Source organism: Micropterus salmoides, unplaced genomic scaffold, assembly GCF_014851395.1.
Source record: "Micropterus salmoides isolate LMB-PRFRI ecotype aquatic unplaced genomic scaffold, ASM1485139v1 Ms_hic_scaffold_1, whole genome shotgun sequence".
In the NCBI taxonomy this organism is placed as follows: domain Eukaryota; kingdom Metazoa; phylum Chordata; class Actinopteri; order Centrarchiformes; family Centrarchidae; genus Micropterus; species Micropterus salmoides.
The window spans coordinates 1,350,726-1,372,111 of NW_024040040.1; the positions used below are offsets into that span (position 1 = coordinate 1,350,726).

At 47.2% G+C, this 21,386-nt stretch overlaps 3 protein-coding genes across 4 annotated transcripts in view; 2 read left to right on the plus strand and 1 right to left on the minus strand.

Annotated features, from left to right (window-relative positions):
* The window catches only part of LOC119915550 (dynein regulatory complex protein 11-like), a gene marked incomplete in the record, with an annotated part of 20,746 nt that extends 15,903 nt beyond the window's left edge, over positions 1-4,843 (minus strand). The window contains 1 exon segment of the mRNA XM_038735114.1: positions 4,744-4,843.
* Positions 4,337-7,042, plus strand: ackr3b (atypical chemokine receptor 3b). Its single transcript, XM_038727460.1, has one exon. It carries the CDS (start codon positions 4,733-4,735, stop codon positions 5,873-5,875), a length of 1,143 nt encoding a protein of 380 aa, XP_038583388.1. The 5' UTR covers positions 4,337-4,732; the 3' UTR covers positions 5,876-7,042.
* A 6,160-nt stretch (positions 7,043-13,202) lies between these two features.
* On the plus strand, positions 13,203-19,429 carry LOC119909919 (E3 ubiquitin-protein ligase TRIM63-like). 2 transcript variants are annotated; one of them, XM_038728309.1, is made up of 3 exons: positions 13,203-14,304; positions 14,842-14,846; positions 19,198-19,429. In XM_038728309.1, exons 1-3 carry the CDS (start codon positions 13,298-13,300, stop codon positions 19,287-19,289), a joined length of 1,104 nt encoding a protein of 367 aa, XP_038584237.1. In that variant the 5' UTR covers positions 13,203-13,297; the 3' UTR covers positions 19,290-19,429. The 2 variants fall into 2 exon arrangements, with proteins under 2 accessions (XP_038584237.1, XP_038584155.1); XM_038728227.1 differs by lacking the exons at positions 14,842-14,846; positions 19,198-19,429 and adding an exon at positions 14,418-14,702 and having other exon boundaries at positions 13,204-14,369.
* Positions 19,430-21,386: the final 1,957 nt, after the last annotated feature.

Sequence of the window (21,386 nt, forward strand, 5' to 3'; positions counted from 1 at the left end):
GGAGTGTTAGTGTGTGAGTGAGTGAGTGAGTGTTAGTGTGTGAGTGAGTGAGTGAGTGTTAGTGTGAGTGAGTGAGTGTTAGTGTGAGTGAGTGAGTGTTAGTGTGAGTGAGTGAGTGTTAGTGTGAGTGAGTGAGTGTTAGTGTGAGTGAGTGAGTGTTAGTGTGAGTGAGTGAGTGTAGTGTGAGTGAGTGAGTGTTAGTGTGAGTGAGTGAGTGTTAGTGTGAGTGAGTGAGTGAGTGTTAGTGTGAGTGAGTGAGTGTTAGTGTGAGTGAGTGAGTGAGTGTTAGTGTGAGTGAGTGAGTGTTAGTGTGAGTGAGTGTTAGTGTGAGTGAGTGTTAGTGTGAGTGAGTGAGTGTTAGTGTGAGTGAGTGAGTGAGTGTTAGTGTGAGTGAGTGAGTGTTAGTGTGAGTGAGTGAGTGAGTGTTAGTGTGAGTGAGTGAGTGTTAGTGTGAGTGAGTGAGTGTTAGTGTGAGTGAGTGAGTGTTAGTGTGAGTGAGTGAGTGTTAGTGTGAGTGAGTGAGTGTTAGTGTGTGAGTGTTAGTGTGAGTGTTAGTGTGAGTGAGTGTTAGTGTGAGTGTTACTGTGTGAGTGAGTGAGTGTTAGTGTGAGTGAGTGAGTGAGTGTTACTGTGTGAGTGAGTGAGTGAGTGTTAGTGTGAGTGAGTGAGTGAGTGTTAGTGTGAGTGTTAGTGTGAGTGTTACTGTGTGAGTGAGTGTTAGTGTGTGAGTGAGTGTTAGTGTGAGTGAGTGTGAGTGAGTGTGAGTGAGTGTGAGTGAGTGTGAGTGAGTGAGTGTTAGTGTGAGTGAGTGAGTGTTAGTGTGAGTGAGTGAGTGTTAGTGTGAGTGAGTGAGTGTTAGTGTGAGTGAGTGAGTGTTAGTGTGAGTGAGTGAGTGTTAGTGTGAGTGAGTGAGTGTTAGTGTGAGTGAGTGAGTGTTAGTGTGAGTGAGTGAGTGTTAGTGTGAGTGAGTGAGTGTTAGTGTGAGTGAGTGAGTGTTAGTGTGAGTGAGTGAGTGTTAGTGTGAGTGAGTGAGTGTTAGTGTGAGTGAGTGAGTGTTAGTGTGAGTGAGTGTTAGTGTGAGTGAGTGTTAGTGTGAGTGAGTGTTAGTGTGAGAGTGAGTGAGTGTTAGTGTGAGTGAGTGTTAGTGTGAGAGTGAGTGAGTGTTAGTGAGTGTTAGTGAGTGTTAGTGTGAGTGAGTGAGTGAGTGTTAGTGAGTGTTAGTGTGAGTGTTAGTGAGTGTTAGTGTGAGTGAGTGAGTGTTAGTGTGAGTGAGTGTTAGTGTGAGTGAGTGTTAGTGTGAGTGAGTGAGTGAGTGTTAGTGTGTGAGTGAGTGTTAGTGTGTGAGTGAGTGTTAGTGTGTGAGTGAGTGAGTGTTAGTGTGTGAGTGAGTGAGTGTTAGTGTGAGTGAGTGAGTGTTAGTGTGAGTGAGTGAGTGTTAGTGTGTGAGTGAGTGAGTGTTAGTGTGTGAGTGAGTGAGTGTTAGTGTGTGAGTGAGTGAGTGTTAGTGTGAGTGAGTGAGTGAGTGTTAGTGTGAGTGAGTGAGTGTTAGTGTGAGTGAGTGAGTGTTAGTGTGAGTGAGTGAGTGTTAGTGTGAGTGAGTGAGTGAGTGTTAGTGTGAGTGTAGTGTGAGTGAGTGAGTGTTAGTGTGAGTGAGTGAGTGTTAGTGTGAGTGAGTGAGTGAGTGTTAGTGTGAGTGAGTGAGTGAGTGTTAGTGTGAGTGAGTGTTAGTGTGAGTGAGTGAGTGAGTGTTAGTGTGAGTGAGTGAGTGAGTGTTAGTGTGAGTGAGTGAGTGAGTGTTAGTGTGAGTGAGTGAGTGAGTGTTAGTGTGAGTGAGTGTTAGTGTGTGAGTGAGTGAGTGTTAGTGTGTGAGTGAGTGAGTGTTAGTGTGAGTGAGTGAGTGAGTGTTAGTGTGAGTGAGTGAGTGTTAGTGTGAGTGAGTGTTAGTGTGAGTGAGTGTTAGTGTGAGTGAGTGTTAGTGTGTGAGTGAGTGAGTGTTAGTGTGTGAGTGAGTGAGTGTTAGTGTGAGTGAGTGAGTGAGTGTTAGTGTGAGTGAGTGAGTGAGTGTTAGTGTGAGTGAGTGAGTGTTAGTGTGAGTGAGTGTTAGTGTGAGTGAGTGTTAGTGTGAGTGAGTGTTAGTGTGAGTGAGTGAGTGTTAGTGTGAGTGAGTGAGTGTTAGTGTGAGTGAGTGAGTGTTAGTGTGAGTGAGTGAGTGAGTGTTAGTGTGAGTGAGTGAGTGAGTGTTAGTGTGTGAGTGTTAGTGTGAGTGTTAGTGTGAGTGAGTGTTAGTGTGAGTGAGTGAGTGTTAGTGTGAGTGAGTGAGTGTTAGTGTGAGTGAGTGAGTGTTAGTGTGAGTGAGTGAGTGTTAGTGTGAGTGAGTGAGTGTTAGTGTGAGTGAGTGAGTGTTAGTGTGAGTGAGTGAGTGAGTGTTAGTGTGAGTGAGTGAGTGAGTGTTAGTGTGTGAGTGTTAGTGTGAGTGTTAGTGTGAGTGAGTGTTAGTGTGAGTGAGTGTTAGTGTGAGTGAGTGTTAGTGTGAGAGTGTGAGTGAGTGTTAGTGTGAGTGAGTGAGTGAGTGTTAGTGTGTGAGTGAGTGAGTGTTAGTGTGTGAGTGAGTGAGTGTTAGTGTGTGAGTGAGTGAGTGTTAGTGTGTGAGTGAGTGAGTGTTAGTGTGAGTGAGTGAGTGTTAGTGTGAGTGAGTGAGTGTTAGTGTGAGTGAGTGAGTGTTAGTGTGAGTGAGTGAGTGTTAGTGTGAGTGAGTGAGTGTTAGTGTGAGTGAGTGAGTGTTAGTGTGAGTGAGTGAGTGAGTGTTAGTGTGAGTGTTAGTGTGAGTGAGTGAGTGTTAGTGTGAGTGAGTGAGTGTTAGTGTGAGTGAGTGAGTGTTAGTGTGAGTGAGTGAGTGAGTGTTAGTGTGAGTGAGTGAGTGAGTGAGTGTTAGTGTGAGTGTTAGTGTGAGTGTTAGTGTGAGTGAGTGTTAGTGTTAGTGTGAGTGAGTGTTAGTGTGAGTGTTACTGTGTGAGTGAGTGTTAGTGTGAGTGTTAGTGTGAGTGTTAGTGTGAGTGAGTGAGTGAGTGTTAGTGTGAGTGAGTGAGTGAGTGTTAGTGTGAGTGTTACTGTGAGTGTTACTGTGAGTGTTACTGTGAGTGTGAGTGAGTGAGTGAGTGTTAGTGTGAGTGAGTGAGTGAGTGTTAGTGTGAGTGAGTGAGTGAGTGTTAGTGTGAGTGAGTGAGTGAGTGTTAGTGTGAGTGAGTGAGTGAGTGTTAGTGTGAGTGAGTGAGTGAGTGTTAGTGTGAGTGAGTGAGTGAGTGAGTGAGTGTGTGAGTGAGTGTGTGAGTGAGTGTGAGTGAGTGAGTGTTAGTGTTAGTGTGTGAGTGAGTGTTACTGTTAGTGAGTGAGTGTGTGAGTGAGTGAGTGTGAGTGAGTGAGTGTTAGTGTGTGAGTGAGTGTTACTGTTAGTGAGTGAGTGTGTGAGTGAGTGTTACTGTTAGTGAGTGAGTGTGTGAGTGAGTGAGTGTGAGTGAGTGAGTGTTAGTGTGAGTGAGTGAGTGAGTGTTACTGTGTGAGTGAGTGTTAGTGTGTTAGTGTGAGTGAGTGAGTGTTAGTGTGAGTGAGTGAGTGAGTGAGTGAGTGAGTGTTAGAGTGAGTGAGTGAGTGTTAGTGTGTGAGTGAGTGAGTGTTAGTGTGAGTGTTAGTGAGTGAGTGTTAGTGTGAGTGTTAGTGAGTGAGTGTTAGTGTGAGTGTTAGTGAGTGAGTGTTAGTGTGAGTGTTAGTGAGTGAGTGTTAGTGTGAGTGTTAGTGAGTGAGTGTTAGTGTGAGTGAGTGAGTGAGTGTTAGTGTGAGTGAGTGAGTGAGTGTTAGTGTGAGTGAGTGAGTGTTAGTGTGAGTGAGTGAGTGTTAGTGTGAGTGAGTGAGTGTTAGTGTGTGTTAGTGAGTGAGTGTTAGTGTGTGAGTGAGTGTGTGTTACTGTGAGTGAGTGAGTGTGTGTTACTGTGAGTGAGTGAGTGTGAGTGAGTGAGTGTTAGTGTTAGTGTGTGAGTGAGTGAGTGTTAGTGTGAGTGTTAGTGAGTGAGTGTTAGTGTGAGTGAGTGTTAGTGTTAGTGAGTGAGTGTTAGTGTGAGTGAGTGAGTGAGTGAGTGTTAGTGTGAGTGAGTGAGTGTTAGTGTGAGTGAGTGAGTGTTAGTGTGTGTTAGTGAGTGAGTGTTAGTGTGTGAGTGAGTGAGTGTTAGTGTGTGAGTGAGTGTGTGTTACTGTGAGTGAGTGTGTGTTACTGTGAGTGAGTGTGTGTTACTGTGAGTGAGTGTGTGTTACTGTGAGTGAGTGTGTGTTACTGTGAGTGAGTGAGTGAGTGAGTGAGTGAGTGAGTGAGTGAGTGAGGTCAGGTTAACGATGGGTCATTCAGCGTTTTATCACCTGCAGCAACACAAAGCAGATATTATCCAGAAGAAGAAGAACGCCGTTTAAGAGTCAATAAAATGTCAGCGATCAATGAGCGTTACAGATTTTATCAGGTCAAAAGTTTGACCAACGATCTTCCACGTTTTTCAGAATCTTTAATTTGAATTAATTTTTAAATGGCGTCTGGCATCACGTTTATTTTATTGATTTATTATTTTTTATTATTTTATTTGAAGCTGAGAGAGAAACGTGAAGACGTCACGACTTTAAACTACAGGAAGTGATGTAATAATGTGCCGCCATCGGTGAGGTCATCATTAATTATGTCTTGATCCATCTCTTCATGTTTTCCAGGTGTCAAGTGGACCACGCCACAATGAGTCTGAGCGCCGTAGACCTTAACGAGCTCATGGAGCTGTGGGAGGAGCTAAACCTGACCGCCGCCGACCACTACAACCTGTCCCATGTGGAGACGCTGCAGTGTTCGGGCGCAGTCAGCCACGCCGCCTTCCTCCACGTCCTCTCCGTCCTGTACATCTTCATCTTCTTGGTGGGCCTCGCCGCCAACGCCCTGGTGGTCTGGGTCAACCTGCGCTGCGACAAGAGGCGCTACGAGACGCACCTGTACGTCCTGAACCTATCCGTGGCTGACCTGTGCGCTGTGGCCACGCTGCCCGTGTGGGTGACCTCGCTGCTGCAGGGCGGTCGCTGGCCGTTTGGGGAGGCGGTCTGTAAACTGACCCACCTGGTCTTCAGCATCAACCTCTTCAGCAGCATCTTCTTCCTCACCTGCATGAGCGTGGACCGCTACCTGTCCGTCACGCTGTTGGCCGACACCTCCGACAGCCGAAGGAAGAAAGTGGTGCGGCGCCTGATCTGCGTCCTGGTTTGGCTGCTGGCGCTGGCGGCCTCCGTCCCCGACACCTACTTTCTGCAGGTGGTCAAGTCTTCGCACTATGACGGCGCCGCAGTCTGTCGTCCGGTGTACCCGTCCAGCAACCCTCGGGAATGGATGGTGGGCATCCAGCTGAGCTCCATCGTGCTCGGCTTCGCCATCCCGTTCCCAGTCATCGCCGTCTTCTACCTTCTCCTAGCGGCGGCGATCCCTCCCGGCTCGGACCAGGAGCGCCGCGTCAGCCGGTGGATCATCCTCGCCTACATCGTGGTGTTCCTGGCCTGCTGGCTGCCGTTCCACGCCGTTCTCCTGCTGGACACGGTGTCGCTGCTCGGCGTACTGCCCTTCAGCTGCAGGCTGGAGAACTTTCTGGACGTGGCGCTGCACCTGACCCAGTGCTTCTCGCTACTGCACTGCTGCATCAACCCGGTTCTGTACAACCTCCTCAACAGGAACTACCGCTACGACCTCATGAAGGCCTTCATCTTCAAGTACTCCACAAAGACCGGGCTCGCCAGGCTCATCGACGGCTCGCAGGCCTCCGAGACAGAGTACTCGGGGGTGACGATGGACAACAGCGTCCCGGTGTGAACAGGTAGTCCACTTCAGCCTCCCTCGCATTCCTCAAAGCGCTCGGGGGTGGGAACTGACAACAGCGTTCTTCAGACTTGGAAACACTTCTTAGAACTTGTTGTACCTGGTCCCAGCTTGGACCGTCAGCTGGACCAGGAGGACCCCAGCTGATGCTCCGACACACTGAAGACACTTCTTAGTACTTGTTGTACCTGGTCCCAGCTTGGACCAGCAGGACCCCAGCTGATGGTCTGAACATCCTGATAAAAACTTCAGGACTTATGAATGAGTCTTCGGACTGACAAAGACTCGAGCTTTATGTCCCCAAAACTACTGAGAGGACCACGTTTGGCTCGGAGTCCAACTGAAACTGAACCGTGGATATCAGTCCCAGACAGAAACAGGTCAAAAGTCAGAGTACTTAAGTACAAATGTATCATACTTGTACTTCAGTATTTGCATGTTGTCATGTATCTGAAGTTGCTCTTCAGACGAAACATTTAAACGTTTATAAATAAATGATAAAATGTGTTTCCCTGTTAAACTGTGTTCAAACTGCTCGCTGACATAATGAGATATTATTGATCACATTAACTTTTAGACTTTCACGATCAGTTTACCTTGTGTTGGTCCTCCTCACAGTCAGAGCCACCACAGAAGAAGAAAACACGGCGCTGCAGACGCACTGAAGAAGAACACAAGTGTGTGAAACTTTATATTCTGTGAATATATTTCATCTGCTGACTTTACTCTTTAAAAATCAAACTCCAAGAACGAGTCGACACACGAAGAACAACTGAAGTCTCAGCAGAAACTTTATTCTGGAGCCTTGAAACCGTTTGAATCAGCCTGAAGTTTAACTGTGAGATAAAATAAATAAATTTTAAAAGAAAGAGATACTCAGACCAAACTCTGTGCAAAAAAAGAGGAATTTTAGGTCCAATTTTCACTTTTCGGTTGTTGAAAACTTGATTTAACAGTAGCACGTCTTCAAGGATTCCTTGAATGTCTTCAAGGACCTTTGGAAACCTCTTCAAGGAAATAATAACATTTTTACTTAACTTTTCTTCATGTTTTGTGGCTCCAATGTTTATGATAAAATAAAATGTGTGTGTGTATATATCACATGTTAGCGTGAATGTAAACGTGTACATTTGAGTGTAAAATAAAGAAACGTAAGCCAGATCTCAGAGTGAATGTTTTGGGAACGACGTGCATGTGACATGATTAGTCACATGCACAATCAGAGCGGGAACAGCCAATCGGAGAGCAGCGTTAACAGCTAAGATCATTTGTGTGAAACGCAGCAGCTTTAATGTGTAAAAGCTGGAACCTTTTAAAAGTTTCTACAAACTGATGATTCACACCAAACGAAATAACATTCATTTCAGTTCTAATTGTAAATGAGCAAATCATTAAAGGTCTAGTTTGGCAAAATAATCTCTTCTGGACAATCTTCAAGGGTCCTGGAAACATTTTCAAGGATCCTGGAACATCTTCCAAACCACGACAGTGTAGGTGTACGGACAGTGCTCTGTTTACTGTAAAGGGTCGACTCACTGTGTTTCTGCAGCAGGAGAGAAGTAAAATTGACTGATCTTTGCACAGAGTTTGGTCCCTGTGACCGTGTCTCTGCCTGTCCAGCTTCAAAGCTCTCGGTGAATGAGAGTGTTTACCTGTCTGGAGACACACCTGTGTGATCATCAGCTGCAGGTGTGACAGCTGAAGATCACAGAGCTGGGAAGTCATACAGAGGCGCCACTCTGATCCCAAAACCAGGACCAGAGGACAGGTGGGCTCACCTGCAGACCGACAGACAGACAGACTGAGATTGAGAGGAAACAATTAATTTAATTTAATTTAATTTAATTTAATTCAGACCAATGTTTACGTGATTCGCTAAAAGTTTAATTTTCTGTTCTGCTGCATTAAAACACAAAGAAGAAAACTAACCAAACTCTGTTTTAAAAACACCTATTTTAGTTAATTTTACTCCTCTTACAGCAGGTTGTTCAAAATACTCAGATCTGATTGAGAAAGAAACGTCTTCAAGGTCTCCTGGAACATTTTCAAGATGTTTTGGAACCAGTTTGGAACTCCTGGAAGCTCGCCCAGGACCCGCTTCAGGACCACAGAAACCTCTTCAAGGACCTTTAAAAACATTCTTCCATACATGAATTTATTTCTGTTTGCACCAGACTCTGTGTAAAGAAACATGACTTTTAGTTTAATTTTCAGTCTTATTAGCTTGTTAAAAACACTCAAACCTGATCTGGACAAAGTTTCAGGATCTAGAACTTCTTCACTCTTTTGTGCTCAAAGAAAATATTGTAATAAAGAATGAACAGTTTAATATTATGAACCGGTCCTGCTTTAATTCACTGGTGAAATAAAGCAGCTTAAAACGAGCGTATTCTGAATGGGTTTCTGTCTGCAGCTTGTTGTTTGAGGACAAATGAACAAGTGCTGAGTGTCTGATGTCACAGGGACAAAGGGGGGCGGTCTGAGTGGAGGATCTGCAGGATTACACACAGGGGCCTCATTCTGGACCCGGGGCGGCGTTACCGTGACAACCAGAGCAGCTCCAGGCCTGAGAATGAAGAGTAAACAAAGTCTGAAGGAAACAGCAGAATCCTGCTCCCTGATTGGCTGTCTGTGAAAATAAGTACCAAACTGTAAGTAACCGTAGCAACTCACTCAAGGACCCCTGGAGCATTTTGAAACATATCTGGAATATTTCAAGGCATCTTCAAGGGCCATATAACCTTCACAGAGACATTTGAACCTGCTTAAGGGCACCTTGCCCCTGTTCAAGGACCCTGGGTACCATTTCAAGGACCCCTGGAAGGACCTCTGGCACCTGGTTCTTTCTCAAGGACATTAGATGTTTTCAAGAATCTCTGACAGTCCTCAAGGTTCCCAAGGGTGAAGCTCTTCAAGCACCATGGAACCATTTGAATGAGCTCTGGTAACTTCTCAAGGGCCGCTCACACCAGGGTCCAGTTCACTCACAGCCCTTCTAACCAGACTCCATTTAAAAACGCCTGCTTTTTAAACTCTTTGTTTGAAGTAGAAAGCAGGAGTTGTGACTGACAGACTGAGTCTCTGTGATCCTTCTGTCTCTGCAGCATGGGGCCCCGCAGGGCCCCCCGGCCCCCCTCTTCTCTCTGTGTATTGGTATCCTTGTGAGGACCAGGTCTTTGAAGGTGTGTTTGAAGCTTTCTGCTCAGGCTGAAGAATGTAGGACGTGCATGAGGGTCCTCACAAGTGCACAAGTGCAAACACGTGTGTCACTGCCGAGACGCTTTAATCACAACTTTCTGCCTTCAAGGACCCTGGAAACTCTTAGTCTGGTTACGCTCAGACCAAACTCTGTGCTGAAAAACACGACTTTAAGCTCTACTTTACGTTCTTTGGCGTTTGAGAAGGGGCACCTGTGTCGTTATTTATCTGTTTTGTATCTAACTGTGTTGTTTTTCTATCTTACTGCTGTATGTCATTAATTGTTGGGTTGTAATTTTATATGTCTTCTCCTGTTTCAGACTCTGAGGAGGTGAAGACTCCTTTCTCTGCAGAACTCCATTCAGTTTCCTGCTGTTTTAACCTTTACAGCTGAAAGTTTGTGAGTTGGACTAGTAGTGATTTCCCATCATCCTTTGCACCCCCTGGAAAGGTCCTAGAGGATCTTCAAGAACCCCTGGAATATTTTCCAGGCCTTTTTGAACCTCCTGAACTTATAAATAGTTCTCCTTGAGGAAGATGAACCCTTCTCCAGGCCCCCTGGAGCCCCTGGGGACCAGCAGCAGCTCTCTGGCAGCTGATTGGCCGTTGCCCCTTTGCCACCACAGAAGAAGAACAAACCAAACACGTCTCTGTGAATAATCTGACCTTTGACCCCGGCGTGAGCTGGTGTTTACCATCAGCACATTCCTCACGTGCCGCACCAGACTGGCTGTCTCCACGGTTACCTGAAGTCCTGGCGTCTGATTGGCTGAGATCAGGGGGCGTTTTTCAAAATAAAGGTGGCGTTCAGAAACAAACAGCTTCCTCTGAGCGATGCGTTCAGGGGCCTCAGACAGAAAGCGGATGGAGAGGTTCTCTTCACGCTCCTCCGGCCGTGAGGAATGAAAGTCCACCGCAGAAGAAGAAGAAGAAGGTGTGGCGGCGGGGTGAAGAGGAAGACGTTCACGTTCACTAACCTTTCCTCGGTCCTCAGAGCCGCTGCGTCCGACAGACGGGACCTTCACAGCTTCTCCGGTCTAAACGGCTCCTGAGAGTCCGGACGTCAAAACATCGGCCCAGAAACGCAGAAACTTTAAATCGCACCTTTGGTACCGAGAAGAATCCTGTTTGATAAGAGCCCCGCCCCCACAGTCAGAGCGCCACCTGCTGCCAGCAGGACGTGAGCTCCATCACGTGATGGGTGTCCACGATGTGTTCCGGGTCTGACTCATAGATAGCGGGTGCTCTGTAGCGCCCCGCAGGGGACACAGGCAGCGATTAAGTCCTCCGTGCAGCGTCATCAGGGCCCCGACGCGCTTCACGTGCGAGGGCCCCTCTAACGCTCCTGCAGCTTTAACATAGATGTGGTATGTCCACACGCTGACCCCGTCGACCTGTAGAGACCAGGATCAGAGAGCAATCGGGTTTCTGAAGTCAGGATTAGTTTCACTTTATGAGTCTTTAGAAAAGTTCTCCGCCCCCGTTTGTTAGAACATGCAGAGAACACATCCGTCTGTAACATTTTGATCGGCAGGAACATGAAAGATCACATGGAAAAGACTTTTCATCGACCAATCACAGTGCAGCACGGTGTAACAGGATTTATTAGAAACGTCCCCGCTCGGCAGGGTCAGAGCAGGCGGGAACCAGATGGTAAAAACAGAGGAAACAAAGACCGGACTATAACCAACGAGATCCTGAAAACACAGGGAACCCCGGCCCTGCAGACCCGACAGAGAACAGATCACTTGGTTCAGATGGGAAGTGGTCCCGACTCTCAGGAAACACTTCAACTGGCAGCACACAGGACTTCAGTGTCTCAAGGCCAAACCCACAAACAAAGCCACCGTTAACAGAAGACACTCAGGACTCAGGGCCCAGCGCACAGCGGCAGTTCGGCCAGGGAACCTGAAGGGGGTCCTACAGGCAGCTTGGGGATTGGAGCAGGGTTTTTGGACCGCTCTAATCCGGCGTGGGAGGCGGGACCAGGCAGGACTTCCCTGGGATCAGCCAACCCTCAGCCTGCTGGCCATGTGGATCCACAGATGATGTGACGACTTCCTGTAACAGTCGTCACATCATCAGGTTCTAACTCAGAACTACCTGATCCTGGTCCTGCAGGAACACATCAAGAAGTCCACCAGAGCAGATCTGCTTCACCACAGCTGCTGTCAGGTCAGGTGAAAATGGACATGAGACGGCTCAGACTCTCAACATGAGACTCAAGGCCCCCTGGAACTTACTCAAGGACAACTAAACACGTTTAAGGATGCTTGGAACTTTTTCAAGGATTACAGAACCTCCAGGCAGACTCCTGGAACGCTATAACTCTAACCTCAGAGACTCCTGGCCCCTCTTTAAGGACCCCATTTCCTCCTCAAGGCCCCCTGGAGCCTTTCCGGGCCTTCCTTAGCCTTTACCTTTTTACTAATAGTGAAAATGTTTGCAGAAGTTTGAGCGACACGGTGAGGACAGGAAGCCAGAGACAGAGCAGCTGATACAACATGTTATCAGGATCTATCAGTGAAACGCTGCTGGTCAGCTGCGGTGAGGTAAAGAGGACCTGTGTGTTCACCAGGCTGGTGGAAATCTGGTGCCTAACGTTAGTAAAGCTCTGAATGGACGTTTCACTGTCTCAGGATCTGTGATTTACTAAAATAAGCATTTTCATTTGTTCTGGTAGTTTTTGTCTCGTCATGTTTTAGACATTTACATAATTATGCATTAAATAGGCAAGAACCCCTTAGTTACTCAAGCACTCCTGGAACATCAGCAAGACCCCTGGAAATAACTCAAGGACCCATAGAATGACTATTTCCCAGCCAAGGATTCATAATATTCTCCAGGCTCCAGGCGAAGAACAGGTGAAGTGGGACACCTGGTGGCTGAAGAGTGAAACTTCCTGTCCTGTATTTACGGCCCATTCAGAACTCCACTGGTGAAAAGGCAGATTTAAGGAGAGATGTTCTGCTGCTTTTAACGACTGAAAAAGAGTCCAGTGGATGCAGCAGAAACAACGAGGGCTGACCTGGAAGAAAAATCCAGGCAGCAGCTCATCATCTGTGAACACGAGACCAGATCTTTAGAGACCAGCATCGGGGGCCAGAAGACGGCAGCATTAAAATGGCTGTTTTAGCCAAGGGGTTTGGTCTGTGGGGATGATGTTGTGGAAACAACAGGGCTCCTCCGACCAATGACAATGACCCTGATGATGTCACAGTGATGTCATCAGTCTGTGGCTGTGTAGCTGGGAGCTCCAATGGAAAGGTGTGTTCAAGATGACTGAGGCTGACTGCAGCAGGATAAACACACCGCCGCAAGTTGGACACGTTCTACCTTGACTGACTTGGCGACTGCAGCCGCCATGTGACGTGGTGACGTTTTGCAGCGCCGATGAAAGTCAGACAAACTTTCTACCCAGCATGCCTTATTTTCAGTCCAGCATGGAGTCCAGTCACACGGACCTAAAGACACCATGCAGGTGCATCATGGGAAATGTAGGATCCAGGATTTTGGGACCAATGGTGCGTTCATTTAGCTCAGAAGTCGGAGATGTCAAGCCCGAGTTGACCCCGTTCCAGTTTCCCGTCTGTCTGTCACAACAACACCGAGCTGAACATCAACATCAACAGGCTGCAGCTGTTTGTTCAACACATGACTGACTGTTTACTGGACACACCGCTGCTGTTGTGCAACACACACACACTCTCAGGGGGAACGTCCTGTCTGCTTCATGTGACCGACGTCATGAACTCTGATTGAATCAGCGGTCTGTAATAATAAATAATAATACAGATCATCATAATGAATCTCATGTGGGACCGTGTGTTTGTTTTTGTTTTGTTGTTTGTTGTTTGTTGTTCTGGCTGCCGGCTGCTCTCATCATGTGTACATGTTGATATCAAATCATTGATCGATACCTTAACGTGTGATGAAGATGATGAAACACGTCGGGACAGTGTTAAGTGTAAACATGTGGCGTGTAAACAGACTTCACGGTCCTGGTCCGGCATGTGCAGCAGCAGGAGGGGGGGGCGAGGCTATTTTCTCCGGACCAGGCTGACAAACAGCCGGCGGGGGGGTCGGGTGTCTCCTCCCTGGGGGTATAAAGGCTCAGAGCCTTCTGAAGCCGGCAGACAGAAATAAACCACAGAGGAAGAGACCAGGACCTACAGAGAACACGGACCTACAGAGACAGCAAAGGACCAGAATACTAAGATGGACATCCAGACGGGTCAGGTGGTGCGCCCTGTCGGCGCCATGGAGAGTCTGGAGGCGCAGCTCAGCTGCCCGATCTGCCTCGAGATGTTCACCAAGCCGGTGGTGATCCTGCCCTGCCAGCACAACCTGTGCCGCGGCTGCGCCAATGACCTCTACGAGTCCAAGAACCCCTACCACTACTCCGGGGGGACCTTCCGCTGCCCCACCTGCCGCTTCGAGGTGGTCCTGGACCGGCACGGGGTCTACGGGCTGCAGAGGAACCTGCTGGTGGAGAACATCATTGACATCTACAAGCAGCAGCAGGAGAGCCGGGGGGGCGACCCCGAGGACCCCCCCCTGAAGGACAAAGACGCCAAAGAGCTGAAGTGTAAGGAGCACGAGGACGAACACATCAACATCTACTGCGTCACCTGCCAGACGCCCACCTGCTCCATGTGCAAGGTGTTCGGACAGCACAAAGACTGTGAGGTGTCGCCGCTGCACGCCGTCTACCAGAGCCAGAAGAACGAGCTGCGCTCAGCCGTGGAGTTGCTCGCCACGGGAAACAGCTGCGTCCAGACCATCATGGCGCAGATGGACGACACGTGTAAGCTGATCCAGGAGAACGGAGAGCTGAAGAAGAGGCGGCTGGGCGAGAGCTTCGACCTGCTGTACGCCATCCTGGAGGAACGTAAAGGCCAGCTCCTGGAGCAGATCTCCCAGGTGGAGCAGCAGAAGGTGTCCACGCTCAGGAGCCTGGCAGACCAGTACAAGCAGCAGCTGCAGCTCAGCAACCAGCTGCAGGAGAAGGTCTCGCAGAGCCTGCAGTCCTGCAGCGCCGCTGAGTTCCTACTCGCCGCCAAGCAGCTGCAGAAGGAGGTCCAGCAGGCGGCCCGGGCGGCCCAGCTGCAGAGACCCGAGCCGGGCTACGAGAGCATGGAGCACCTGAGCCTGGACACCCAGGAGGCCGAGGCACTGCTCGCTCGCATGGACTTCAGACAGGGGGGCGAAGAGGAAGACCAGGAGTCCGACAGAGAGGAACCACAGTAAGGGGGGACGGAGGAAGACCAGGAGTCCGACAGAGAGGAACCACAGTAAGGGGGGACGGAGGAAGACCAGGAGTCCGACAGAGAGGAACCACAGTAAGGGGGGCTGTCGGAGGAAGAAGCTGCTGCTGTTTCAGAAACTTCAGGTTCTTGTGGAGGAAACGGAGACGTGCAATCTTTGGGAACGTTTTTGTATTTGACTTTTTATACTTTTCTATTTTGAAATGTTTTTCTGATTCGTCATTGGGGTCTGGACAAAGTCTGGACTAGAAGGAGTTGATTTATCATGTTCAGGACGTGTTTGTCTCTTTGTGAAACTTTAAAACTTGAACTTTGTGCTGTAACGTTTGAAGGAGTGAATAAAGTTTGATCTGTTACCTCTGTATGTCATCATTTCATTCTCTCAGAGTGGGGAAGGTTTTATTTCTGTCCCTGTCCTCCTCAGGTCTCAGGGACTTTCCCAGCCTCCAACATAGTCTGTATTTAGCGGTGCACATGTTTCCCTATATTTACCAGGGTCAGTGAACGCCTCCTTACTTAGTCGTCTGCCGCTGCGAGCGGAGGCTATTTTTACTGAGTGGACTCGAATAGCTCAGCTCAAGAGGGTTTTTCTGGGGGGGGGGGGGTCATGTTTCTGAGAGTGACCCAGCTGGACCGAGGCATGCTGGGAAATAGTCTGAGGGTGTTTGTGGAAGGTCGACCTGGATCACATCGAGTCGCACCTATTATATGAAGTGTCAACAGATAAGATAAAGCACCAAACGTACGTCGTCATTTAGGCCCATTCAGGTCCCGAGAAGCCGAGAGCCACTGATCCAGGAGGCAGAGCTGTTATTAAGGGATTTCTATAAGATCTGTATCTGTCAGCTGTGACTGCAGAGGGACGTCCTCCTTCTTCTCCCAGGTTTTATTTATTCATGATAATAATAAATATTTTTTAAAGACCGTCTCTCACCTCCGTCTCAGACTCCTCCCACTGCAGAACGTCATTTATATCTACATACACGTGTACAGTAAGAACGACCCCGCTGACCTACAGACATAAAGTTCACCTGAAACGGATCAGTAACCAGATCCAGATCTATAAACAGAGAGACAAGAGAGAGACTGGATAATGATGGTGAGATCGCCCTCTGTGACCTCTGTGACCTCTGTGACCTCCTCCTCAGCTGACTGAAGGGACCAGCCCGTCGTCAGGCTCAGACGCTGCTCCTTCATGTCCTTTTGTGAGACGCCTTCCTAACATGGGCCGGTTTGGGTTCAGGCACCAGAACTACTTGTTAGGTTCAGGAAAAGAGGCGCTAAAGGCGTCGTGGTGCAGAGAACCTGCTGGTCCCCGTGTGCACATGCTCAGCTGTTTGAGGCTCACGACGTGTTTGGTTGTTTTGAGTCAGAGATGCAGTCTCGTGTTTCAGACCTGTATATACAGTATCTAATACATATATAGATCTGTGAACCCCCCCGCCTGTGTCCACATGCTGACTAATGTGCACGAGACTCAGAGGATCCCGGCGGTCGTGGTCTGACTGTTGGATATAAATACAGCAGGACAGCAGCAGGTCCTGCTGGACTGAGGCTCCGCTCTTTGAAGGAGTTTTGACGGTGACTCACTTCATGTGCAGCTGGTTTTCTGATCCTGTTATCTGTCACTTCTATTTTAGACCTGAAGCCCGTGAAGGCTGACGGAGGGGGACACATCAAACGCACCTCATCCAGAGTTGGTCTGCTCCTGGTCCTGACAGATTCAGAAATAGACCTGATGAGGTTAAATGTGAAGTGACTGTGATAACTAAATACAACAGCAGTGCCAGTAGATCTCAAATCACAAGGTTGTCACACTAACCGACTTTCTGTTGAAATCCAGATTGCAGTTGGACGTTGTAGTAAAACGTCGGTCACAGCTTCCCCAGCAGCTGCATCACCTGGTAGGAACTCCTGTTTACCTCCACATCTCTCAGTACCAGGTTTTCAAAATGTCAAGGTTAGAGGCCAAGGACAAACAAAAGGGTCCATGCTGTGCTGAGGACGCGCTGCACTTCCTGAGGACTCAGTAGTCTTTGCTGTACCTTCAGGTGCATCAGAAGGAAGTAGTCCAGTCCACCTTTGGACCACCAGTGGACCCCCTAAGGTCAAATGGGTTCAGAGCTTTGCAGCCTGTGCTGCATCACGTTCCCTCTTCACATCAGAAAAACAAGAACAGCTCTCCCTGTAGTGTACCATGTCATCTGACTCCATGTGTGGACAGCAAAGAACCTGTTAAAATGCCAGGTTCTTATGATATAAGATAATAATAATAATGAGACAAAGATAAATCATGTCAGAACTTTTTCCACCTTTAATGTGACCTATAATGTCAACAATTCAATAGAATTATCTTTGAGGGGGAAAAATGTAAAATAAAAACCATCAAATAATCTGGTTGCATAAGTGTGCACACCCTCTTATAACTGGGGATGTGGCTGTTATCAGAATTAACCAATCACATTCAAACTCAGGTTAACTAGAAGTCATTACACACCTGCCATCATTTAAAGTGACTCTGATTAATCACAAAGAAAGCTCAGCTGTTCTAGTAGGATTTTCCTGATATTTTCTCAGATGCATCTCCGAGCAAAAGTCACGGTCCGCAGAGAGCTTCCAAAGCATCAGAGAGATCTCATTGTTGAAAGACATAAGTCAGGAGACGGGTACAAAAGAATTTCCAAAGTATTAGATATACCATGGAACACAGTGAAGACAGTCATCATCAAGTGGAGAAAATATGGCACAACTGTGACTTTACCAAGAACTGGACGTCCCTCCAAAATTAATGAAAAGACGGAAAGAAAAGTGGTCAGGGAGGCTTCCAAGAGGCCTACAGCAACATTAAAGGAACTGCAGCAATTTCTAGCAAGTACTTGCTGTGTGGTACATGTGACAACTATCTCCCGTATTCTTCATATGAATGGGCTATGGGGTAGGGTGGAAAGACGGAAGCCTTTTCTTACAAAGAAAAACATCCAAGCATGGCTGAAGTTTGCAAAAACAAACATCAAGTCCCCCAAAAGCATGTGGGAAAATATGTTATGGTCTGATGAAACCGAGGTGGAACTTTGTGGCCATAATTCCAAAAGGTATGTTTGCTGCAAAAACGACACTGTACATCACCCAAGGACCAGCAAACCCACAGTGAAGTATGGTGGTGGCAGCATCATGCTTTGGGGCTGTTTTTCTTCAGCTGGAACCGGGGCCTTAGTCAGGGTGGAGGGAATTATGAACAGTTCCAAATACCAGGCAGTTTTGGCACAAAAACTTGAGGCGTCGGTTAGAAAGCTGAAGATGAAGTTCACCGTTCAGCACGACAACGACCCAAAGCACACATCCAAATCCACAAAAGCACAGCTTCACCAGAAGAAGACTGATGTTTTGGAATGGCCAAGCCAGAGCCCAGACCTGAATCCAACTGAACATCTGTGGGGTGATCTGAAGAGGGCTGTGCACAGGCGATGTCCTCGCAATCTGACAGATTTGGAACACTTTTGCAAAGAAGAGAGGGCAAATATTGCCACTTCAAGATGTGCCATGCTAATAGACTCCTACCCAAAAAGACTGACTGCTTTAATAAAATGAAAAGGTGATTCAACAAAGTATTAGTCTGAGGGTGTGCACACTTATGCAACCAGGTTATTGCAAGGTTTTTATTTTTCATTTTTCCCCCTCGAAGATTTCAGTTTGTTTTTCAATTGAATTGTTGACATTATAGGTCACATTAAAGGTGGAAAAAGTTCTGACATGATTTATCTTTGTCTCATTATTTTACTTAATAAGAACCTGGCATTTTAACAGGGGTGTTTAGACTTTTACTATCCACTGTACACATAGTTACAGAGACTCTCCCTCCTACCCAGAACACAGAGACACTGAGGAACCAGACCACCAGAGCCCAAAGCCAGGATAAAGAGGTTCAGTGAATGTGGTGGTGAAGGTGTGGAGGTGGATCAGTGTGTCAGAGGAGACTCTGTAGCAGCCACTGTGAGGAGGAGAAAAAAAGTTTATAAATTTAGAGAAACAAAGTTGAGATGAGGTGAAATGGAAGAAAATTTGTGACTGAAAGGAAACAGTTGAGATGTTCAGAAAGCTTTGTTTCCCTGTCACTACTCAGAAACGTCATGTGTTTCCTCTTGTGAGATCTGGACTCTGTAGACCGCAGACAGACAGCAGTTTTGTCTCAGGATGATAAACTATATGGCCAAAAGTATATGGACAGCTGACAGTGAAACAAGTTGGATGGGGTTCAGAAGGGGCTCTGGACAGGCCTGGCATGTTCTTCCACACCAAACTGGGAAAAGCATTTCTTTATGCCATCCACAGACTTTTGGCCATATACTGTATCTTCCAGCTGAATGGTGTCAGTAGTCCTGAGCTGAGAAAGACAACAAACACACTCGCAGTAACATTCTGCTTTTATTGGAACAAGAGCCAGAATTCAAAGCAACACATGACAGAAGGTCCAAGTCAACGGCATTTCCACCATTTAATGATCAGAGCTTCCATCTTTAAAGGACTGGAAGTGGAAGAAGTTTACATGGAAATGAGGAATCTGTTCAATCACTTTGTACAAAGTTCATTGATGGATTTATTACAAGAAGCTGAAAGATTTCTGTGATCCTGTACAGACTCAACTGATCTGTTCTCTACCAGGAGGAGACTCTCCCTCCTGCACAGAACACAGAGACACTGAGGAACCAGAACTTGACCAGAGCGCAAATCCAGGATAAAGAGGTTCAGTGAATGTGGTGTTGAAGGTGTGGAGGTGGATCAGTGTGTCAGAGGAGACTCTGTAGAAGGACAGAGAGCCAGCAGGACAGTCCACATACACTGCTACTCTACCAGAGGAGGAGGAGGAGGAGGAGGAGGAGGAGGAGGAGGAGGAGGAGGAGGAGGAGATGATGGATGTTTCTCTGTTATTGTACCAGACAGAGTAACGACCAACAGAGCAGTTCAGACTCCAGGACTGATCATTCCATCCAAACTCACAGTCTTCACTGTCTCCTCTCCTTCTGATTCCTCTGTAACTCACTGATATAGAAACTCCTCGTCTCCACTCGACCTCCCAGTAACAGCGACCAGTCAGACCATCTCTACACAGCAGCTGAGGCCAGATATCAAACCTGTCTGGATGATCAGGATATGACTGAACCTCCTTCACAAGTGTCGCCTTCCTGTTGTTGTCAGACACTTTGATGTATCTGTTTACTGTGTTTGTGTCGATTGTGAGTTCACAGGAATCTGATGAGAGAACGAGACACAATCCAGCTGCAGTTATTGATCTATCATCTGTTCATTGATTGGCACTTTGAATAAGTGATGTCACAGTCTGAAGATGGTAGAATGTTTTCATGAATCAAATGAAAAAAACACTTACACTTCCTCAGACCTGGTCTCAACCATCGGACTCCAGCAGGCTCCACCCTGAAAGGAGGAGGGGGGTCAGAGCAGCATCAAACATGGACATTACATTCCTCTCACACACATATATACACTACGTGCATCCCAGAATACAGGGTTACTTGTGGTTCCTGAAACCATAGTCTGAAAATGAAACCATGCCGACAGAACTTAAACCTACATTCTTCTTCAACACAGCTTAATGTTTAATTAGTAAATTATGGGCCCATTTAGTGAAAAACAGGGCAGGATTGCCTTGTGATTGACCTGTCACTACCATGGCGACGTGTCTGCAACTACTGTCTAATTAACAGGCTGTCAGTGGGAGACAGAGCACCTCATGTTTGAGTCTGTTAGTATATTTTTGTTTTTAAAGTAAATTGTTTGTTAACCTTTTTATTTTTTTATCATTTTAACTGTGATTACATTTTTGTTTAGTTTTTTTTATATATCCAGGATGTATTTAATAAATGATTAAACATGTTGACAGAATAACATAACTTATAAGTCTGATAAATTACAACTTTTGGAGACAATAAAAACTTTGGGCCAGTAAGTTTCAAACTTGGCCCGATGGGGCCAGTGGGTTGCAAAAACGCTGAGCCCCGGTGACCCACAGGATGATGGTGTGTGTGAAAGAGGAGGACAACATCTGATAACACACACAAACCTCTTTTTGGATAACACTGTTTATTTTCAGTCTCACTTGAAAAGCAGTCCTTGTTCCAGACACTTTCTATTTAAACAAATCCAAAGTTCTACATTAAAAAAAGACTTAAGTGCTAAAAATAATGTCCTATTCCTCTTTTCTTATCCTCTCTCTTCTTCTCTTCACCCTCCTGAACTGAAAAGAAGAACTGGAGATGGAGGGATGAAACAGAAAAGACGTGCTCTAACTTCTCCAGACCACTCTGTGTTTGCCTTTCAGTTGGTCTGGACGGACACTGAATCCTCCCTCACAGACACCCAGAGTCTGTCTGTCCTCTCCTGTGTGAGCCCGACTCCTTCAGCTCGTCCCTCCACGGGCTCCACCTGGGATTGGCATCACTACCACAACAACACCCATATTAAAAGCTGTATTCAGCAGCACCATCTGGCCCAAGACTTGTCCTGCGAGAACAGACCACACAGTTGTCCTTTCATCACTTTACTGCTGCCAGATACAAACTAAAACCCCACTTGTGTACAATGTGCGGACACCCTTTAGTGTCTGCGCATTTCATATATTTACGACCCATGTTCACTGTGAAGACTACCATGGATGATTTGATCGCGGAGTTAATTCTATCTAGAATTGAGGTCACTGAAGGAAGAGCATTGTAAATTCAAAGGTGGGTTAGATGGATTGTCAGTGGACTGTCGGCCCTGGTTTTCCAGTGTTATTGTGTCCCTGGCAGCGGGGAGCTCCCACCCACGGATCTCTGCTGTTCTCCCTCGGGGCGGGGTGCAGCTCTCACTGAGACATGTGGTCTGGGATCCTCTGCGCTCCCCGGGTTTCTGGGTGCACGGGTAAGTCTGGTTACGGTTCAGAGGGCTGCAATGGGATTGTGGGGCGATTGGCGATGCATCTTGATGCATTGTTTATTTCTGTGCAGGGTCTCTGGAGGGCTGCTGGGCGTTAGTTTGTGCAGTGG

Bases quoted from the DNA above. Each gene is read 5' to 3' on its own strand.
- ackr3b (XM_038727460.1), top strand. From the start codon at position 4,733: ATGTTTTCCAGGTGTCAAGTGGACCACGCCACAATGAGTCTGAGCGCC.
- LOC119909919 (XM_038728309.1), top strand. From the start codon at position 13,298: ATGGACATCCAGACGGGTCAGGTGGTGCGCCCTGTCGGCGCCATGGAG.